This window comes from Dunckerocampus dactyliophorus, chromosome 1 (genome assembly GCF_027744805.1).
Source record: "Dunckerocampus dactyliophorus isolate RoL2022-P2 chromosome 1, RoL_Ddac_1.1, whole genome shotgun sequence".
In the NCBI taxonomy this organism is placed as follows: domain Eukaryota; kingdom Metazoa; phylum Chordata; class Actinopteri; order Syngnathiformes; family Syngnathidae; genus Dunckerocampus; species Dunckerocampus dactyliophorus.
The window spans coordinates 50590738-50613858 of record NC_072819.1 but is presented as its reverse complement, the minus strand read 5'-3'; the positions used below and the strand labels follow the sequence as shown (position 1 = coordinate 50613858).

General features: G+C 44.5%; 1 protein-coding gene across 3 annotated transcripts; it reads right to left on the bottom strand.

Annotated features, from left to right (window-relative positions):
- Positions 1-832: 832 nt before the first annotated feature.
- On the bottom strand, positions 833-23098 carry LOC129170426 (ATP-dependent RNA helicase DDX3X-like). Of its 3 annotated transcripts, none has more exons than XM_054758102.1 (20): positions 22774-23098; positions 21610-21661; positions 21329-21376; positions 21113-21169; positions 20817-21026; positions 20625-20727; positions 20417-20533; positions 15334-15433; positions 15102-15237; positions 14932-15029; positions 13294-13392; positions 13067-13227; positions 9099-9243; positions 8867-9011; positions 8664-8714; positions 6179-6360; positions 5981-6098; positions 5742-5895; positions 5521-5645; positions 833-3383 (listed from the first exon to the last, which is right to left on the bottom strand). In XM_054758102.1, exons 1-20 carry the CDS (start codon positions 22816-22818, stop codon positions 3304-3306), a joined length of 2226 nt encoding a protein of 741 aa, XP_054614077.1. In that variant the 5' UTR covers positions 22819-23098; the 3' UTR covers positions 833-3303. The 3 variants fall into 3 exon arrangements, with proteins under 3 accessions (XP_054614077.1, XP_054613984.1, XP_054614169.1); XM_054758009.1 differs by having other exon boundaries at positions 21113-21172; positions 22774-23097; XM_054758194.1 differs by lacking the exon at positions 8664-8714 and having other exon boundaries at positions 21113-21172; positions 22774-23097.
- Positions 23099-23121: the final 23 nt, after the last annotated feature.

Sequence of the window (23121 nt, the reverse complement as noted above, 5' to 3'; positions counted from 1 at the left end):
TGAATTTAAGGCATCAAAAGGCTGAGAACAAACTGAGGCGTGTGATGATTTGCAATGGACCACTCTTCACCACCGACAACAAAACTCAACAAGAACAACAACAGAGCCCTCAGCAACACGCGAGCAACTGTGCAATTGGCACATCCGTTAAGTGCTTGGAGCTAAATGCTAACATCAACAGGCTAACCTGCTTGCAATGAAATACGCTAAGTTGCAGGTTGAGACGTTTACGAGCAGCAAAAGCGGTCGGAAAAAGGAACAACTGTGTGAAATCATATATCCTACACACACACACACACACACGCACGCTTCGGTGTCTACGGAATCATCGCAAGGCACAGAGGAGTTTGTGACAGCAGAGGGCAAGCGAGCCGGATCTCTGTCGGAATGAGCTATGCATGTTATGTAAATAAGGGTGGGCAGGTTTTGGGGGTGGTGGAGGTGTACCCAAGAGGTGAAAAAAAAGTGCAATTGATCCAACAAAGAATGAAGTCCTCAACAAAAGATTGTCATGTGCAAGCCTCTCTTCTACTTGAGTGTCCAAACTCGTTTCTGGCCACCATCGCTTCACCCGTGTCACTCTGCCGCTCAACCGCGAGGACGAGAAATGAAAAAGTTAGCCTGCAAAAACAACAGCGACAGCATCCCTGCAAACCTCACAGGGACAAACACCCCCCACCCCCGCTGGAAATGCCAGAACTGCTGTCTTTTAGCACTTTGTTGCCAAACCCAACAACAACTCAACACAACCTCCTCGTGAAATGCAATCTAAAAAAAAAATAATAATAATAAACACAAGTGTGGGGGGGGGGGGGGGGGGGGGGGGGGGGGGGGGGGGAACATTAGCGTAAATAAAAACCAGCTCAAGAATTGCGATACTTGCGTTGCTAAAATTGCTTGACCAAAAAAAAACAACAACACTTGCATATGCCCTACTGTCTTGGTCCAGTCTGGCTGTTTCAATCAAAGCCAGCGGGCAATTTAAATGTCTGGTCCAAAATTGATTAAGCATATTCCCACCTTTATCTTATGTATTATAAATAGAGCTCTACTATTTACATATCACCTACATGATCATTCACTTAAGATCTTCATGTAAATAAAAGAAATCAAGCTCTCCATCTTTTGATTTTTAAACTCTGAATGCGCGGGGAGTTGGCCGGGCTCCACAGCAGGACTGTAATGCGAGTGTAAGCCCCTTATCATTATCAATATCATCGTTGGGAGGAAGCAGTTTCACACCTCCCAATGTAAACACTTTTGACTGACTCCCCCAGAAGCCTCCACTGCGCCTGCTGGGAAGCACTCGTGTGCATTCATCCCCAACCAAAAACGGATCCAAAACACCCAAAGCAATACTGGAATGACTTGTTTTCTGAAGAGAAAACTCTTTATGACTCTCCAGGATAGAGTGAGCAAGGAATTTTAGATCTCTTTTGAGTCTTTTTGGTTGTTTCTCCTTGAAAGATTTTTTTTTTGACCAACAAGGGTTGCGTGTGGAGGAGGTGTCGGGTTCCCAACGAGCGGAGGCACTGATGGATGAGACTTCACAACACAGCAGCAGCGTGGTCAGCGTTTGGTCCCAAGCGCTGCGCTGCTAAGCCTGCTTTCTTCCGTCAGCGGCCCCCGGTTCCTGAAAACCCAACTTTTTTTTTAGCCTGACTTCAAGCTCATAGCAGAGCTGCAGGGCTGACATCCGAACAGGTTTCTTAAAGGGATAGTTGGGATTTCATGACATCCTCATCAGCAGTGTAGTGCATTGACAGCGACTTGCCCCCCACTTGGTCCCCTAAGTCCAGTTGTGGTCGGATTTTGGTGATGAAGAACGTACTTCCAGGAAGTTGCTGGGGTTATACAAGTAAGGAGTTTGGCTTCTCAAAACAATGCACGTTCAAAAGAGTAATATATTTGCTTCTCAAAAATGCCTTCTTGGGAGGAAAAAATTAAAAACACATCAGATCTCACAAATGGCTCGGCGTTGTGTCCCACCGTATCCCCGCGTCCTGTCACCTGTCCATTCTGACAAAGACGCTCGCATCTTCTTCCACTGTGAAACACACACAAACAAGATGGCCGCGGCGCTCCGTGCGAGCGACAAAAATAACGCAGACCGATTTGTGAGGTCTGATTTTTTTTCAAGGAGGCATTTTTGAGATGCCAATGTGTTACTCTTTTGAACGCACAGCCAAACTTGTGAAACCCCAGCGACTACGTTCTTCATCACTGGAACCCGACCAGAAGTGGGGGGGGGTAAGTCCCTGCTGATGGGGATGTCCTACAACTTCACGTCACCAAATCCCAACTACCCCTTTAAAGCATCAAGCCTCCCGCAGGAGGAGGTTTCACGCTTTCAGGAAGTAGATCAACAGACGTGGGAATCACGTTTGTGTTTCTTCAACGCGGTTTTAGGATTTTTTTTGGTGTGTTTTTTAAGTTTAGTTTTGCCAAGGTTTGATTTAGCTCAAGTCTAGCTTGTTTCCTTCCAAAGAGAAATCAAGAGAACATGTTTAAACCTATACGTGACATTAAATATATGTTTTAGTCGCAGAACAAAATGAAGGAAAAAAGCCAATGCTCCAATTCTTGAAGGCACAGTGCAGAAACAAATGATCTTGCTTTGTTTTTTGTTTGTTTTTTTTAATCAAGTCCTATGAGTCCTGTTTCAAGTGGTGCTTGCTAAGTTGCCAAATTCCACCTCTATTTCCTGGGTCTCAGACATCATTCTAAGACGACAGTATATCTGCACTTCAATTTAAAACAACAACAACAAAAGTTTAAAAAAAAAAAAAAAGCAATATTTGTCGCTTCTCTTCCAGATGGTGGCCTCAGCCAGTTCCTATGTCGGAATTAGTTTCATGTCTCCATGCTGTGGTTTTTACTCGCAAGGTGAACATGCATGAAACGCCAAGATGACACATGGGTGGGGTGGGGGTGTCTTGGAGTGAGGGCACAACAAAAATACAATGAAGCCAAAACTCAAATATGAAAGTGCCACAAGGAAAATATTCCCCCTTGGGTTGGGGGGTGGGGGGGGATGTTGCCAATGGAAAATCCCTTTGCCATGTAGTCTGCTGTGAGATTGACTGAAAGAAATTTAGATTACATTGTCCAGGAATGTAAGGGTGTATGCGGTGGAGGGGCGGGGGCTATATAATGAGTATAAATACTTTAATAGCATGCACATAGGTTCTAAATGTTGATTGGGGTGGGGGGCAGATGGAGTGAGGAAGACAAAGCTGAGAAAGGAAGGAAGTTGAGTGGGGAGGTGACAAAGTGTGAGAGAGCGAGAGAGAGAAGAGCGATCTAGTTGCCCCACCAGTCGACTTGAGAGTGTGAGTAGTTGCCGCCGTAGCCGTCGCTGGTGTAGAAGGTTCCAAAGCCGCCTGCAGGAGAGAAAGAGAGGCCATGTTGATGTGCTAATAGCAAGACTGAAAAATGAGATATCAGTGCACGAGTGATGACGTGCACCACACAATTAGGAGGTCGCTAGCTCAGTCGCTATGTCTGCAGTCTGGAATTGAATTGTAAACACATGAATCCCTCATTTATCGCAGTTAATTGGTTCTAGACCCCCACCGTGATAAGTCAATAGGCCTGTCACGATAGCAAATTTTGACGGTCGATAATTGTGCTACAAATTATCGTCCATATTCGATATTAATCGGCAACATGTTTTGAGGCCATTTTCGTTAATTGTCATGAGAGATGTAATTCACATCTGAACCACTAGATGGTACTGAAGCATAGCATAGTGTGCGGTGAACCTTTGAGACATTAGCTTGGCACAGAAGTTGCCTGTTTGTATGTTTCTGATGTATATTTGTGAACACGCACCATTTTGCACTCTTGTTTACATTTGCAGACCAAACACCTCAGTAAGCGTTGACCGTCAGGACGAAGGCTCCGCTGCCCGAGCACCTCTATCCATCAGTAAAACCAAAATATTCCCACGCTGTGGCAATGCCTAAAAATCTATCGCTTTTGTGCCGTCATTCATGTGTATTCTGGCTCACAAAGCTAACTGCTGCTAGGATAGTACGTAGGGTAGTAGCTAGTAGTCCCAACTCCACAAAGAGGCTGAATGATGAGTCCACTCTCTCCGTTCATTCCACTATCGAACCAAAGCGCACAGACAGATGCAGAACCCTCGTCATCCAGCCTGTGTGGTACAGACAGACAAGCAGACACGCAAACATGCACGTCAATTCAGCAAGGGTGTCATAATAAGACCTGTTTTTTTATCGTTCGATTAATCGCTTTATCAATTATCGTGACAGGCCTATAAGTCAATTTCCATGAAGTAGGATTCCTTATACCAGGGGTCCCCGGCGCCGCGGCCCAGTACCGGTCCATGGGTGGGGCCGAATCAGACCGCGGGAAGCTTTCAGGTGCAATGATGAATAAAAATACACTTGTAAATTACTACAAATACATTTCGGAAATAAGGGCCATTATTTTATTTAAAATATACAGTTACAAATCCCATAGTTTTGTCATTGATATGTTTGTTGCAAGCGGCGACCCGTCCCTGAACGCACCATCATGTGTGTGCTAACTTTCTCTCATGCTGCACAGATAGACTACTACTGTATTTTTACCATTTTTCTTTCACCTCATATTTGGTGTGAAATGCTGATACTATGTGGGAATGCATAAAGGTAAGTTTGGATGACTTATTGAGTGCTAATGTGCACATTGGTCTCAAGTTAATTCATGCTAGCACTGCCTTTTAGCACACACGTCAAACAGCCATGTCATCATCTCTCTGGAAAAAAAACTCCAGGCTTGTACTGGTGGATGATCAGTCTGCATTTTGTGCTTTTAATTTGATGCTGTTCATGTCTTAGGTTTACACGATACATAATAAATAAGATTAATTAGATGGCTATAATGTACGCACTCCCCCACTGGTCCGCGGTAGATTTGTGGGAACACAAGTCTAAAAAGGTGGGGGACCACTGCCTTATACTGCATGTAAATGGAATATTTTCATCACTAGAGCGGAGAAAACCTGCTTACGACCTTCTAAATACGATTTTTATCATGATTAGAGCCCTCTAGACATGAAATAACACCCCTATTGTCACCTTTACACTGCTATTACCCCAAAAATAGTACACATAATCAGAGAAAATGAGCCATTCATGAGATAAATAAAGACTCGTGCTCGTGAATGTGGCTTTGGGGGGGCGGGCAGGAAGTGACAATGGGGGCTCAGAGTTGGGTTTTAGCCTGTTTTCTATAACTTGTATTGCATATTGCAGCATTTGTCTTCTTATTTTGCACAAACATCCGGTGGCATCACAGCAAAAGCAGAAGCGAAAAAGCGTTGCTGCCAATATCCGTATTGGTATCGACTAATGATATATCAGTAAAAGGCCAATATCGAGACTCTTTGCTATTGCGTGTTTTTAGTCTTGTGAAGCACCTTGGGCACCATCAGGATGTTCTAAGGTTCTATACAAATAAACTTCGATTTGATTTGATTTGATTCTCAATCACGGCGTAAAAATCAGACACCTCCTGCGAAGTTGCGGGCTCCTCCGTGTCCTGCCTGGTTGCGAACGCTGCGGCCTCCAAAGCCTCCCGCATTGCTTCCAGCAGCCGTCTGACGGTAGTCGCGTGCGCCAAAACCGCCAGCAAACCTGCCGAAGCCATCGAAGCACAAACAAGACAACCAAAGCATGAATAGATTCTTTTCAAAAGTCATGGAATTTCAGAAGAGGAACTGCGTTGTGGACCTTTTAGAGCGCCCGCGGTTGCTGCTCTTATGCTGGTGCTCGTAAGCCAGGCTCTCGAGCCACGAGGGAACTTCCTGTTTGGCTTCGACCAGGATGTCAAGCAGGTCTTTGGTGATGTTCCCGTTCTTGTCGTTAAAGAACGATGTGGCCAGTCCTGCAGGAAAAGAAGCCGCATTTAATCGTTGAAGTTGTGGGAATGTGTTCCCACCCTGGGCGCTCAACATTGTAACCAATATTACCCAGGTTTCCCACTCGTCCTGTGCGCCCGATGCGGTGGACATACTCCTCAATGTCACTTGGCAGGTCAAAGTTAATCACGTGTTTCACATTGGAGATGTCAAGACCCCGAGCTGCAACCTGAGTGAGTAACATCAGCTTTACAAACAAGCACAACAACTTATCTGTGGTGTACTTTGCACTATCCAAGTTTCACTGACAGCTGTGGCCACCAGGATGGGGCATTTCCCAGATCTGAACTGGTTTAAGGCCTCCTCTCGGTCCCTCTGGGAGCGGTCACCGTGGATACTGGTGCAGGCGTACCCTTCCCGGTACAGGAAGTCCTCCAAGGCGTCGGCTCCTTTTTTGGTCTCCACGAAAACCAGAGTGAGTGAGTCCTTTCCTGGGCGGCAGAAAGACAAGCAAAGCATATCTCACCATCACATGCGTCAGTGCTTCTCAAATAGCAGGGGGTGGGGTTCGGGCGTTGGGGAGGGGGGGGCTGTGAGCAAACTTAACTTGGAAATTGTTCTCAGCTCAAAATAATTGTTTGCAGAATGCTGGTACCAGCAGCTCATACAGTGGTTTGTACAGATAAATACGTGGAATACAGTTGTCCCTCACCACACTTCAAATGTCATGGCTTCACCCTTGTCACCATTTTAAAAATATATGAATAAATCATGTTTCCTAGTTGAATACAGCCTATTACTAGTTAAAAAAAAAAAAAAAAGAAATACATATTTAAGCAAATTTAAGCCTTTCAAATCATAAGAACGGCTACGTGAACTAAAGTACAAACATAAGGCATTCTGAAGACGCATTCAAAGACATTCTGATGATATGCAGTATTCTACGCTGGTCACTAGGTGTCAGTAACGCGATTGTAGTATTTGGTGAGAAACACAAGCACCAGGCTTTTATTGCAGGTTTGAATTTTCTCACAACAGGCACAATAATCCCTAACACGGGCTACTGCTGCGGCCGTAACCTACGCCAAGCAACCCCCAACATTACTTGCTCCCTGCCCCCTCATCCAAAACAAGAGCAAGAGTCTTATTTACATCTGATATGGCTTATTTCCACTTATGTCTACTATGTTGGGTAACAGTAGTGTAAAGGTGCCTATAGGGGTGTTATTTCATGTCTAGAGGGCTCCAATGTTAAAAAAAAACGTAATTAGAAGGCTGTAAACAGGTTTTTGTATTATCTAACTGAAAAAATATTTCATTCATAAATTAGGAGCCCCACTTTATGAATATTCTCATCACAGTCGGGTCTGGAACCATTAGCCACGATAAACGAGGGATCACTGTATTTCAATTTTGGGGGCAGAAAGTAATTGAGAACCACTGACACACGCAAAACTTCACTGTCAAGTGAGCATCAAAATAGAGTTGCTAGAATGTATTCTGTCAAACGTGTGTTCAAATATCACAGTTTGGGATGTCCCGATCCCATCTTCAGGATTTTGAAGATCTGATAATCCGCCACGAGATAGGACCTTTCCAGTTGCCGTATCACGTTCGTAACTCTGGGCCACATTCCAACATGGTAGGTGCGGTAAAGTTGGTTGCCACTCGACACCCTCAAGGACAAAAGGTAACACCACCATGCAGACATGGCCGCGGTGTACTGTGGTGAAGTTAGCTTCACGTTGGACGCTGGATACTTGGCTCCGTAGCTACAGCGGTAGTTCCCCCTCACTGTGCCCGGACTGCTATGTCATGGTGCGGGGAGCTCACAGTGGCGGAGCTACGTGGTGGCCAATGGCTGTCTAGACATTTCATGTATCAACTTACTGCCACCCTTATGTGAGTAATGGTCCTTGGCCACCCCAGTGAAAAATTTATGGCTACGCCACTGACGGGATGTGCTGCTCTAACTGCTGGTTGTTTATGCTAGGGACCGTTAATAAATTACTATAGCATTGAAGAGAGTTTGTTTAAAAAAAAATGTCACTCTAAATCACACCACAAACTGATTCACAAACTGACTATTGATCAAATGATTAGTCCTACCCTAAAAGTATTTTTCACGCCCATTTTTTCCAATTTTACCCTTTAAAGGATGGACTTTTATTGGGTCTTTTATTGGATTAGGGACCTGACTCGCAGAGGTTTGTTACAAAAGTCAAAACAATATTGTTGGTCGTGCTGTGGAATAAAAAAGTAAATTCAGCAATACTTTACATTATTTTTCATAACCTATTCAGTTCCACAAATTCCTGTTTGTAACAAAAGCTTATTAAAAATAAATAAATCTAATCGGCACAACTATAAAACATAAAATAAAATCTAATCGGTAGCCAAAAAATGTGGATTGGGACATCCCTAATAACAGCTGTTAATGTGATGGAAAATAAAATAAAAAACATGCAATGAAATGATCTGAAATGCTTCCACCACATAACAGCAGCAGGACGTACAGTATGATAAATACAAGCATAAACAGACAATCATAATAATAATAAAAAAAATGGTGATCACGGATTAAAAGCAACATGTTGCAGAGATGACATTTGCAAATAAATGAATAAATACAAATAAAAAGTGCGGCTGACATGTTGGAGTGATACCACTCATGCCAGGATGCAAAGATTCTCCACACTTAAATGAGCATCGCAGGCAAGTAGGCAAACTTGGGGGGGTGGGGTTGGGGGGAGGCAGGAGGGGGGGCTGCGACGTTCTCTGGTGAAGATCTTACCAGGCTTCTCCATGTTGTCTCCAGCATTGTCCTGCACTTCGCTGGGGATGACTTGAGATAAAACCACACCAAAGCATCAACACGAACTCTACACTTGCCCTCTCACTAGCACAGAACTTATGTGGGTCTAACACGTGTGTGTGTGTGTGTGTGTGTGTGAGAAGCATTTCCAAGCAGGTGAGACCACCACGTGAACATCTCACCTGTCGCACTCAGCAGGTCCAGGAGAAAAGACCTCTTGTCGCTCTCTTCTACCCAAACCACCTTCTGAGTGATGTTCTCGGAGGTGGAGCCCACTCTGCCCACTGCCAGGAAAATGTAGTCATCCAGAAAATCCCTGGCCAGAATCTGTAGGAGGAACCGGCAGTTAAACTTCGTCTCTGCCGGACAGCTGCGCAGTGAACATCAACTTTGGCATAACATGAACTGACGCACCTGGATCTCTTTGGGGAAGGTTGCGCTGAACATCATGGTCTGCCGGGTGCCTTTGGGGGGCATGGTGTCCTGTTCAACGATGCGCCGTATCTGAGGCTCAAAGCCCATGTCCAACATTCGATCGGCTTCATCCAGGACAAGGTATCTTCGGAAAACACAGATAATGTAAGAAATGCATGCTGTTTTTAGAGGTGTTGCCTTCGGATGCGTGATAGGGTTGGTCATGTTGAACCGGTTCTGTGCCACCGCGAGGGACTTGTGCATGGCGAGTTTTGCACTTGGCTGCGACATCTTTTTCGCTCCTTCCTAACTGTTTAGCACATTTTAGCACGTGCTGCTGCTGTGATCACATGGGCTCCCGCCCAGGATAGCGCTGCTGGATAAAAGTGCTGGAGCAGATACTTGAATGGACCACTTGTATCGGCGTGCTGATAGAGATTTTAGATGCAGGCTGATAAAATCAATACTTGCTGATATTGGACCGATACATCGGATCGGGACACCCCTAGTGCCACCAAAATAAAATCCTAGATCCACACCTTTTTCTATACAGTCAAACATCGGTTTTCGTACAATTCCTTTTTTGTCAAAAATTTTGCTTCGGGTTTTCTACCCTGTCTCGGGTTTCGTACCAATACTGCCATTAAACTGGACTGTTTGCCCTGCACTGTACTGTGAAATAGAGTACCCGAACAACGCACCCTACGCGTTGATGCGTTGTTTCTGCCTGTAAAACTGTAATCGTCTGTAGGCCCGTCACCATAATTGTCCTACAAATTGTCGATAATCGATATTGACAACATTTCTTGAGACAATTTTTTCCATTAATTATATGGCATAATAATGAGAGTACATCATATCAAAAGCAATAAATGTTCATTTATGACAAGTATTTAACATAAAAGCTTTTAAATAAATTAAACAAAAAAAGAAAAAATACTTAAAAATAAAATGGACTGCCTCTCTTAAGAAAAAAAACACTCGCACACATGCAGTTATGTGATGTTAAACTAATGCAGGGGGTCATACTTGAGCTGGACCACCTATCTGTGGTGGCAGAGTAAAATGCAATATTTCTAAAGTCCTTCAACACATCTTCTTTCACTCAGTTATACCGTTCAGGAATTGCTATTTGCAATGTGTTGTTTTTCAAGATCAAGATCAAGATCAAGATCAAGATCAAGAGAGTTTTATTGTCATGTGCATAGTAAAACAGCAGTTATACCATGCAATGAAAATCTTATTCTGTTCATTCTCCCAAGAAAAGAAAGAAAACAAATGAAAGAATAAGAACATAAGAAACATAAACACATAAACATATATACCAATAAATTAAGCAACAACAACAGAAGAGACATTAATACAAGTAAATAATACAAATAAATAAATAAATAAATAAATAAAGTGCTATGAGTGTGTGCGTGTGTTGCGTGCGGCGTGTGCGAGTGCTTCGTTGAGGAGCCTGATGGCCTGTGGGTAAAAGCTGTTTGCCAGCCTTGTGGTCCTGGACTTCAAACTCCTGTAGCGTCTGCCTGACGGTAGGAGTGTGAATAATGAGTGTTGTGGATGTGTGCTGTCCTTGATGAGGTTGTGTGTTCTGCGTATGACTCTAGATTTATAAATGTCTTGCAGTGAGGGGAGGGCTGCCCCAACAATGTTCTGTGAGGTCTTGATCACCCGCTGGAGTGCCTTCCTATCACGTGTTGTACAGTTACCGTACCAAACAGTGATGGAGGCGGTAAGGACACTTTCGATAGCGCATCTGTAGAAGCAACTCAGGATTGTGGTGGGCATGCCAAATTTCCTCAGTCTTCTCAGGAAGTACAGTCTCCTTTGGGACTTCTTCAGAATTTGTTGGGTGTTGTGAGACCAGGTGAGGTCCTCGCTGATGTGTGTGCCAAGGAACTTGAAGGTTTTCACCCTCTCCACCTCAGTCTCATCAATAAACAGGGGTCTATGCGGCTCCTTTTCCCTTGTTCTTGGGTCAATGATCATCTCTTTAGTCTTATCTGTATTGAGAAGGAGATTGTTATCACGACACCAAGCTATGAGGTCCGCCACCTCTCTTCTGTATGATGTTTCAACACCACCAGTGATCAGGCCAATGACTGTAGTGTCATCCGCAAATTTAATGATGCTGGTGTTGTTCTGGGAGGCCACGCAATCGTAGGTGAAGAGCGTGTAGAGGAGTGGACTCAGCACACACCCCTGTGGGGTCCCAGTGCTCACAATTCTTGAGCTGGATGTGCGATTGTGGACTCTGACTGACTGGGGCCTGCCTGTGAGAAAGTTAAAAACCCAGTTACAGAGGGAGGGAGACAGGCCAAGTGTGAGGAGCTTATTTGTGAGTTTGTGGGGGCTGACTGTATTAAAAGCAGAGCTATAGTCTATAAATAGCATTCTGACGTATGTGTCCTGGCCCTGTAGGTGAGAAAGGGCTGTGTGGATGGCAGTGTTGACTGCATCATCCGTGGACCGGTTCTGGCGATATGCAAACTGTAGAGGGTCCACAGTTGCCGCCGGGATGCTCTTTTTGATGTGGGTCATGACTATTCTTTCAAAGCACTTCATAACAATAGGAGTGAGTGCTATAGGGCGATAGTCATTCAAGCAGGTCACGTTGCTCTTCTTGGGTACGGGCACTATGGTGGTGGACTTAAAGCAGGTCGGTACAGATGCTTGTGCAAGCGACAGGTTAAATATGTCAGCAAGCACATCAGCTAGCTCTGATGAGCAAACTCGGAGTGCACGTCCTGAGATGTTGTCTGGCCCTGCTGCTTTTCGTGGGTTTGTTTTGTTTAGAACCCTGCGCACATCAGCTGATGTCACCATGAGAGGTGAGTCCTGTGTGCTCCCCAGGTTCAGCCACCCTCTCTGCTCATCAGGAGTTTGGGTGTCAAAGCGGGCATAGAACTCGTTCAGCTCATCTGGAAGTGTGGTTTGGCTGGACGTGGCTACTTTAACTGCTGTACGTACAGGGGGAGTTTTTTTAAGAAGTTGTCTGTATGTTGGATAAAGGAATATAGAGATGTGGTCAGCCTTTCCAAAGTGGGGTCTTGGAACAGCCTTCAAAGCACCTTTCATGTTGCAGTAGACTTGGTCCAGGATGTTATTTTCCCTTGTGGGAAAGCTCACATGCACATCCTCCTCTCTGTCAAACATTTTTAACATTTCCCGACATGTTGCATTTCTTTTCCAATGCAGTGAGCGACACCGACTAACCGTCAGGACGAAGGCTCCTTTCCACCTACGTTTTAGGTATGCATCCAAGTTGGTCGTGTTGCCCTTCTTCCTCATACTTTCGAACATACGCGACATCTCACGCTCGTCGGTGTTCATGCGCTCATCTTGTTCCTTCTGTTTGCAACCAAAATAGTCCCACCCTGGGGATGCGGCATCCGCCTTAGAACCAATTGCTTCTGTGCCGTCATTCATGTTGGCGTATGCTGGCTCACGAGACTAATTTGCTGCTAGCTGAGGTAGCCCCTCCTCCACGTACAGGGACGAAGAGGGGAGGAGACGACAGGAGGGTTCACTCTCTCTGTTCATTCAGCTACAGAGTGAACCCTCTCGTCATCCAGCCTGAAAGAGAGATGAGGAACACAAACACGAATGCATGCACGTCAATTTATTGAGGCCGGAGAACATTTTTTTTTCTTTTTTTTTTTTTAATCGTTAGTTTAATCAATTTATCAATTATCGTGACAGGCCTAATTTTCTATAAAATGTGCTTTGTATTTTATTTTTGTTCATATTTTCGGATGTCTGGAATGGATTCATGGGATTGACATTTCCTATGGGAAAAATTGTCTCTGTTTTCATAAGTTTCAGTTTTCATTGTACATTTTTGAGCAAGTTAAGAGGTTCCACAAAGTTTTATACAATGTAGTATAAGCCTACTAAGCAGCATACATCAATCAAAACACCTATTTATTTACGTATACAATCCTCTCGTGCCCATATCTTACTTGCAGTAGTCCAGCCCGATCTTGCCCCTCTCCATCATGTCCACCAGTCTTCCAGGTGTGGCCACCAGCAGATGGCACCCCTTCTCCAAATCTCGGATCTGCTGCCCAATGTCTGCTCCTCCGTAAACAACGCAGGGACGCACTCTGGATCGATACGAAAACTACAAAACAAAACTCATTCATATTCTTCCATCTCTTAGCTTTTTTAAATTTGAATGCAAACCTACTTTTCGAGCCTCATCATATATCTGCAGTGCAAGTTCTCGGGTCGGGGCCAGGACCAGAGAAATGGGGTACTGCTTACGACGGCCATATTTTCCATTGTCCTGCAATATGAAGAATAATAACCGCATTTAAATCATCAAAACGTTATGAGCAAAAGGAAAAAAACAGCTTTGAAGATGGAAAGGGTTGTAGGATGAGGTCACGCCACAGAACATGAACAAAAAAATGACAGCACAACATGTAACAGGTAAATAAACACACCTACCACTAATATGAGGAATAACCAACAACAATGTTCACTCTAAACAAGTAACTTTCTGCAAGTGACGCAAAGCATGCTGGGAAGTCGGAAGCAGTCCCAGCAACACTACAATGTTGGGTTTTTTTTTTTACATTTATGTTTTATGTAATTTGTGGATTAGTCTCATCCAGACCTCTCTACCCCCATAGGCCCCCAGGTAAGTAGAGTTTGAGACCCCACTTCTGAGACTATGTTTGTTGTCACAACAACGTCTGTTGGCTTTGGTGAGTCACTACCTATGGAGATACTGTATATCAGGGCCAAAAGTTGTGAACTTGGATAAAATACAGTTTAATTTAAAACAAAAAATTCATCTTCTGGTGTTGAATTTTGAAAAATACATCACTGTATTAAAAACAAAAATAAGTGGACAAAAAATGTTCAGGTTAAATATAAATTATGATCCACTCTGATAATTCTTTTGCATACGTTTTTTTCATTTTTCACTTTCCATCCATCTTCAGTTGTGCAATCAACCATTCACACTCCCATTCATACCTATGGACAATTTAGAGTCTCCAATGAAGCTAACATGCATGTTTTTGGAATGTGGGAGGAAACCGGAGTGCCCGGAGAAAACCCACCCACGCACGGGAAGAACATGCAAACTCCACACATAGATGCCCAAGCGGAGATTCAACCCCCCATCTCCTGACTGGGTGGCCAACATGCTAACAAATCATATTTTTTTTTTTACTGTATTTTTTTTTCCAGAATTTCTCCTTGGGTGCCTAAAAAAGGGCATATCTTATCTTACCTTAAGAATGGAGAGGCAACAGTGCACAGGGACACGGAGGGAGACAAATACTGTATAACGCAGAGCGATTTGTGAGATCAGATTTTTTCGAGTCTGCATTTTTATGATGCAAATGTGTTACTCTTTTGAACGCATATTGTTTCAAGAAGCCAAACTCTTGACTTAAATGACCCAGCAACTAGTCACTGTTGTCATACAACTTCATGTCAAAAAATCCCAACTATCTGTGGACTGGACGGTCCCCCATCACGTTGTCTTCAAGGAACTGCCAACAGAGCAACTTAACACTTTATGGAAGCTACAGGTCGTTGAAATTGTGACTTCTAAAACGTGTGAGTGTGCATGGTGTGTTGGATAAAGAGATGAAACTGAAAACAAGGCAAACACTAACAAACAGTGGTGAACATTGTCCGAGCCCAAAGTCTGCAAGTGAGCACGCACTTATTTTTATTTCCAATACGTGGATGTATTTTTCAAAATTCAACATCAAAACTTGAATTTTCAGTTTCAAATTATATTCCGCCCTGGCCTTAAGATAGCTTCATAACTAGCCCAAAAAACCTTCAAAAATAAATTCCTCACCTGCCCAGAGGCTTTCGCTGCATTGAGAGCATCTCCTGGTCCCTCAGCGTAGATCTGGCTGAGAATTGGTAGCAGGAATGCCGCCGTTTTCCCAGAACCTATGCACATAACATGGATATGCACACGTTTTGTTCTGGTTGTGAACAGAAGTCCAATTCACACCAGTCTACCTGTCTGTGCGCAGGCCATGAGGTCTCGCTTGGACTTAACAATAGGAATGGCATATTTCTGAACAGGGGTGGGTCGTGTGTAGCGGCTCAGCCCAATGTTGCCCATGACGATCTCACCCATGTCGATGTCCTGGAACTACACATAGAAGGACGGCCACATCAACTGGTCACACTAACCTCAGATTAAAAAATAAATAAATAAAAAAGTACCACACATTCAAGTTTCACTTACACTTTCGATGTGATGTGGGCAGTTCTGTCCTGTGGCTTCAACAGGAATGTCATCATATTTCTCAAAATTAATCCCAGTGTTGCTGCCAGAGAACAGCTCGCTAAAGGGCAGAGGGGGAGAAGACCACAGACTTATTTGTTGACAACTTCCCAAGCATATTTGACTCCCTCGTGCCCAACCAGTTATTGAACATGCACAATATAAGCTCCAACGCAAGAATGAACAGTTCACTAGTTAGCAGGCTACTTTCTGGATGACTGATATCACACTGGCAGGATAGCGACTCAAACCGCAAAATTAACATTTACATTTCTACTCTGGGGAGTAAAAATAGCAAAAAGTGAAACTACATCTGTGTAGCCAAGCCTTTTTTTCTTGAGCTGAAGTACAATTTGATGGCTTTTCATTGGTACATGTGCCACACTTCCTCAAAGTTGTGTGGTCCTTTGTTGTTTAGGTTCCTGGAGGTGAACGCCACAGCAGACAGCCCCAGTGTGGGAATATTTTGGTTTTAAACAGAATGAAGAAGGTGAGCGCATGAACACCGACGACCGACACGGACAGTTTTCTCAACTGGCAGAAAAAAAAAAATGGAGGTGCCTCGAGCAGCGGAGACTTTGTCCCGACGGTCAATGCTTACTGAGGTGTTTGGTCGGCAAATATAAACAAAACAGTGCAAAATGGTGTGTGCTCACAGACAGTGTTGCTCGCTACATTGCAAAAGAAATGCAACCATTCAATACGCTTATAAAGCATACATTTTACATATAGGCAACTTCTGTGTCAGGCTAATGTGGCTCACGCTTGTACACTATACTTTAGTACCATCCAGTGGTCCAAATGTGAATCACACCTCTCATGACAATAATGTAGTCGGTAACATCGATTATCACCGATAATTTGTAGCACCCTTATTGACCAGCAAAATGTTATCCTGACAGGCCTAAATCACATAGTAAACTCCCATGGGACGACAAAAAGCAATTAGTGGTCGTGAGTAAAGTCGGGTTTAACCGCTTAATTCAGCACCTCGACCATCGCTATATTATGCCTAGCTGCCCCTACATTGTAGATAAAACTATACCCCACATTATCAAGAACTACATGGGTGAGTTTTTCCTCATACCTACAGTAGCTGATTATTGTTCTGAGTAATATCACTAACATTCCACACTACCAAATAAGTAATAAAAGTATGAATGATTTGTGCCAATATCGGCATTGGCTGATATTCGAGGCTGAGATACAGTATCAGACCAGAACTAAAGAAGTTGTATCGGGACACCTCTAATGCTGGCGTAACACACCCCCTAGTTACGTTTGCTGTCAGCTAATGATAGCAATTTGGTAAATTTTAGCTACTAACATTAGCTATCACTGAATGTATAGCCCAGAGGTCGGCAACCCGTGGCTCTTCAGTCTCTGTGTTGCGGCTCCCTTCACAATGCTCGAATGTATTTTTTTAAACACCCGAGTGGGGAAAATTAGCATTTTTGAAATGAGTTAAAAATAACCGACTTTCTGTGAGACTGTGAACGCATCCTGGCTGAGTTCTGACTGGTGATTGGATGAGCATGAGGAAGGGAGGGGCAGCCGGTGTTTGCCTGCCTGCATTGGTTACGATCACTCAACGCTTTCTGAAAAGTAGTCATTTATTTCAAAGTACAGTAGATGTAACAGTGGTCATCGCTGCAGCCCCGCCCTGTACACGACAGGTTTAAAAGAGCGACCCACCGATTGACGGGCTCCACACACGGGAGGAGAGGTATAGGAATATTAAAAAAACGCAGCGGCATCGGAACTTGTTTATGCCAGAGGAAACATCAAGTAAGTCCATGGTTCTTGTTTGGAAAAGGGTGAAGTGCCATCTCCGGGTCGGGGATGAGATCCTGCCTCAAGTGTCTTGTCCACGCATGAGGGAAGGATGGAACATGAGATCGACAGGCTGATTGATGCAGTGTCTGGGCGATGCGGACTCTGCATCGGTTCGTTGTGGTGAAGACGGAGCTAAGCCGAAAGGCAAAGCTCTCAATTTACCGGTGGATCTACGTTCCTACCCTCACGTATGGTCATGAGCTTTGGGTAGTGACCGAAAGGACAAGATGGCGGGTACAAGCGGCCAAAATTAGTGTCCTCCGTAAGGTGGCTGGGCTCTCCCTTAGAAATAAGGCAAGAAGCACTGTCTAGCACACTAGGTAGAACCACTGCTCCTCCACAATGAGAGAAGCCAGATGAGGTGGTTCGCACATCTGGTCAGGATGCCTCCCATAGGAGGTGTTCAGGGCTAGGAGGCCTCGAAGAAGACTCAGGACACGTTGGAGAGACTAAGTCTCTCAACTGGCCTGGGAACGCCTCAGGAACTGCTGGGAGGAGCTGGACAAAGTGGTCAGGGAGAGGGTCTGGGCTTCCCAGCTTTGGCTGCTGCCCCCACGACCCCACCTCGGATAAGCGGAAGAAGATGTATGGATGGCCAATACTAGCAAGATCTGGCACTATCAAGAGTACTCTATCAACACCGGCCACTTTTTCTCCTCTCAACTACTTGGATGGCCCAAAATTCCTTCCAAATCTGACAGCCAATCAAAACCCTGGGAAACTCGTAATTCACACTGTATGTGAGCGCCTCGCTGGCCAGAGCTGCTCGTCGCCACAGCCAGCAAGCTAAAAGAAACAGGCTCTCAAGTCACTGCTGCACATATCTTCATGCATCAAGTAGTGAGGTTTAACCAAGACGATAGCATCACAAGCCTACAAGTTGGCATCCGTTACCCATGCACACCACACTTCTACTTGGAGTCTGTTGTTAGAACTTCTCAAATTAAGGTTCAAACTTAAAGGTTTCAAAAGATGCTGTTTTACGGCTCCAGACTTTTTCTTTAGTGGGCGACGGGGCGAAATGGCTCTTTTGATAGGAAAGGTCGCCGACCCCTGGTGTATATTTAAGCCCATCGTAACAACTTGAATGTAATATATTGATAACACTCACTCACACACACACACACACACACACACACACACACACACACACACACGTATATCAGCCACGAATGGCTGTTATTTTATTTGAGCCAAAGGAAAGTTTACGACAATTTTTAAGCAGTTTAACTCTTACTTGTGGAAAATGAGACTTTTTTGTACAGTTTGTTCTTTTAAACCACAAAAGGTAACACATGCTAGCCAGCGGCGATGTTCTTATATTTGTTTTTGTTTCAAACAAGTCATTTGGAGTGAGTCCCTTTAATACTCAAAGTGCTTTTACACTAAGCACCTTATTCATTCACCCCACAATAGGGGTGCAACCATTCCTTAAATAATTCCCCTACCTCGATTACAAAAAAATAAATCGAGTACTTTTTTCTGCCTCGAGGAACTGCTTACGTCACCCACACAGACGACAAAGAAGGAAGCGGATGTTGAAGGTGCGGGAAGATTGAAGAGGTGAGAGAAAGCGACAAGGCAAGGAATGAGAAGGAAAACAACAGAAAATGTGGCTACAGGTTGAACACCGTGGCGTGTATCCATTGTAAATACCACAGCTGCACATCTTATATGCACATCTTCATCTGCTCCCGAATGGAGCGGAAGATTCGAGACAAGTTTAAATGAACGTAGTGCAAATGAGTGGGATTAAGGTTAATGTACCTTGCTAACATAATGTTAGCCGTGTGGAGGGCTGGCTTTCTCTTAATTATGACTGCTGTCATAATGTCTGGCAGTTTATTACCATAGTAACGTGACTCCATACAGGGTTTACTTCATCTGCAAAAACACAGCACTGTGAGTTAAGATGGAAAATAAAAACGTTTTCGCTCACTAATCACTAGCTGCTCATTTCTAGCGGACAACGCTGTGTAATGGAACAAGGAAGTGCATGTCTCACTCAGTTGAGAGCAATGTGTTCCACTACAGAAGGTGTCTTCGTTTTCCTTTCAACACTGCAAAAACTCATTATCTTACAAAGAATCTGTCTCATTTCTAGTCAGCCTGTGTAAGTTTAGGATTTCTAAATGCACAGCCATCAATATAACATCATATATCATTTAGTCTTATTAGAAGTCATTATTTCTCTCCTCTTCCAGTAAATAGTTATAGTCTGGGGTGGATAAATTAATCTACAAAAGCTCCATCACATAGTCCGTCCAACCCAAGAAAATAGACTTAGTTCCTATGCAGCATGTCAATTTAACAAATAAAACTGTTGCATTCCAAAAAGAAATTAAACAAACGGGTCATTCATAATTTAGTGAAATGTTTTACGTTCGTGTATTTACAGTTGCACTTTAACCGAGCAAAAATATGTCTTTTCCGATTACTCAAAAAAAAAAATTTCAGTACAATAGTCGAAAACTGAAATATTCAATACCTGCAGGCCTACTCCACAGTCACACACTGGTGGTGGTGAAGCTGCATCTGCATCTGCATCTGCAGCCACACCTCCCCTGGGGCAGGTTGCTATATAAGGTCACCAAAATGATTGGTAGTACGACACAGTGTATTCTATCCCACTGCAAACTACAACCAAACACTATTTTGATGGTGTAATCCTAATTGAGCATTATTATCTCTATTATTTTATAACTGGGGCAGCAGCAGGTCAATTTAAGGGAAATGGGCTTTAGTCTTACTAGTTGTTGGTGCGCAGGAAGCCCTCGAGCGAGGCAACAAAGCCGCCCCACCTCAGGTTTTTGAGGGGAGATTTTCCCAAAATGCCACCTACAGTGTCTGTAGGTGGCCATTTTGGCTCGTGTCATTAAAAATGTGTAACATTATCTCATGTTTTTAAAGCCTATATAACAACAGAACATGAAGTTATGGACTGACGGGTGTTGGTTTCATTTGGGCTGCGTGTAAGCAAGCACGGATTTTAAAGATAACGTCCAGGTCAACGTGCATCTATGAACAGATGTGTTATAATGTGCTAACGAGTTTATCAAGCTTCTGGCCAAAACGCACACATCGGGGATAATGTAAGTTTTTGAAAGCACCCATGCTTGTGTGCCATCAGACCTCATTGGACTGTGCACGAGTACCTAATCTTGTGGCCTGTGAGGGAGTCAGTGGAAGCCAGTAAAACATAACTTACTGCTCAATGCGTTCGTTGCATGGTGTTGGTTTGGACCAGTCTCCGTCGTCTCTGACCTCCTCTACCCATCGGCTGTTTCCACCGCCGCCTCCGCCGCTATACCCACCGTGGTCGAACCTGAACCAACAAGTGTTTGCCTGCAAACTTACGAATGCTCTTCATGTAGATCCACATAATCAAGCAAAGCAGAACATGACCGCCATCTCACCGTCCACGATTAGCGTTGCTTCTGTCATTGAAGAACGCAGATTTTCCTCTGTTGTTCCCAAAGCTGCTATAGGCGTCCTTGGCGGTGTTCCACCCACCAGCATCTGACAGGGTCATAGGACAGAAAGAGGAGGCATCAAGTTTCCGCAAGCGAGCTGGTCAATGTTTGCACGCAGTCCAACAGGAAGGCCACCTTTGTTTTCGTACAAGCCGAAGGCCATCGGCTGAGCGGGGTTGATGGGATTGAAGGATCCACCCCTGTTGCCGCGGTAGCCGCCTCCACCCAAGCCCCCCCCTCGGCCCCGCTCCATGCGAGGCGGGCCACGGTTATAGGTGTTGCTGCCGGTCATGCGGTTGTCGTGGAAGCCGTTGACAAAGTTGCCGCGGCCTCCGTCCCAACCGACTGCAAAAATAACAAAATGGCGAGTGTGATGAGAAAGGCCGCGGGATTACGGCGCACACATCCAACTGCAGAGGAAGCACACTTACAGGCGGCGGCAGGAGCGATGGTGTAACCGCCCTGTCGACCAGCAACAAACGCATTTCCTGCTAAAACCAGGAAACAGTATTTCATGAGTGGTGCCATTGGGTATAAACGTAATTGCAAATACAGGCAAGATAACAATTTAGGAGTCTGAGTCACATGGTCTTTACAGAAAGCATCTTGCTGGAAGCATGGCTGAGCACTGAACAGACGCTTCTCACCATTTTTGGGACCATCTTTGTTCCGTAAATGGGGAGGAATGTATCGTCCTGCAGACACAAAAAGACGTCAGCATCGTTCTCGTAAAACGCCACACACAATCAAAAACCCCAAAACAGCGCTCAAACACAAGCCATGCGGCAGGGGTCTGCCGTATTCACGGCATCCCTTCATGCACCCGTGCAGCTCTTGCTAGGTCTTCAAGGCATCACTGCCTTATCGGCAGGGGGGGCTTGCGATTACAAACTGCTCTTACAGATAAGACATATGAGGAAGTGCTTACTGCTGGTGCCGCCACCTTGTCCGTCCGCTGCAGTCAAGTCTAGGACAGCAAGCTGAGGATGGAAACACCAAACTGTCAAATTTCGCCAAAGTTGTACCTAAACAAAGTGCATTGTGTTCTTTAAAAGGACCCTTGTTTTACAGCGCATGTTTTGAATGCGCACACTTGCACGAATATTTGATTATCTTGTCTGTCCACACATCACGATAATCTACTATGCTTTGCAAAAGCCAACGTCCAATTGCTATTTTAGCAAACTGGCGACGCGTTGGTGTGTATTTTTTTTAAATCAATTCAGGGACCAAAAGACTGTTGTTATATTGTCACAACGAGGGAAACGGGGCACTAAAATAACTATGCCCAGTACTTTAGCACAGTACCGTGTAGGCCATCCACGTAAAGTACATACTGGGAGTGGGTTTTCATCTTGCATAGCAACTGAAAGAGTAGATTCGTTAGTTGCTTAAGTGTGGTCGGCATCTCTGCACCCAGTTCATTTGGAGATATCCGGACAATGAGAAATGTCAGGTTAGTACATTTAGTACTTCTGTGCATCCGTCCAACTGTGTGCTGGTTTACTAAGCGGGATGACTTTCCCTACGTCGCTAGTGACGCAGGGTGTTTTAATTCAGGCCACAATACAAACAGGCCACAAAAAACGTGCCATGGCGTGTGTGTTTTGGAAGTTAAGCCTTCACGGCTGTCAAACGCTGCATTTTGAGCATGTCAACTCCATGGGGTCCAGCTTCGTGCACCTCCATTTTATTTTCGTGTCGAGCTGCAAGACAAACGCAGTGAAGATAATAGTGGATGGGTGCGTTTCATTTGCTCGGCGGAGACAGCCGAGGGAGGCCACGGTTGTTTTTTTCAGTCAAGATTTCAGCAACAGGCAATATTTAGTGAGATGTTAACTCTTCATGGTGGGATATACTTAGGTGGCCGCGTTAAATGTGACATTTAAAGCTACAACGGAGGGGGAACTCAAAAATAACGCATGGCCGCTTGCCACTCTTCAGTCAGGCGAGTGAACGACTGAAGCGCACCCACGGCTAACACTATAGCATCTCGCTAGCGGTCCTATCTTGGCTAGCCGGTATGCTAACACCATTAAATGACTTTTTTTCCCCGCATGACGCCACAAGCAACATCAAACGAACTACTTACCTGCTGTTCTAGACCGTGGACATTCTCGACGGACACATGACTCATCACTAAGGAATATGGGGGAAAAATGTTGACGTTGAGAAAAGGACCTCTTTGTTTGCCGGGTTCGATGTAATGTTATTGCTCCTTTGTCGCGTGCCGCGCCACGACAAAAGAGACACTCTGCAGGGTTTGAAAAATATCCAACACTTTGCACAACGCAGTTTTACGTTTGCTAAAAATGTCACGATTTTGGCCACCAAGGTGCTACTTGATGCAAACCCCAGCTGATGTCGATATGTTCTACAGCTGGGAATGAAGCTGCGTTGGAAAGCACGCGCGATTAAAGCAGAGAAAAACATCCGGTGA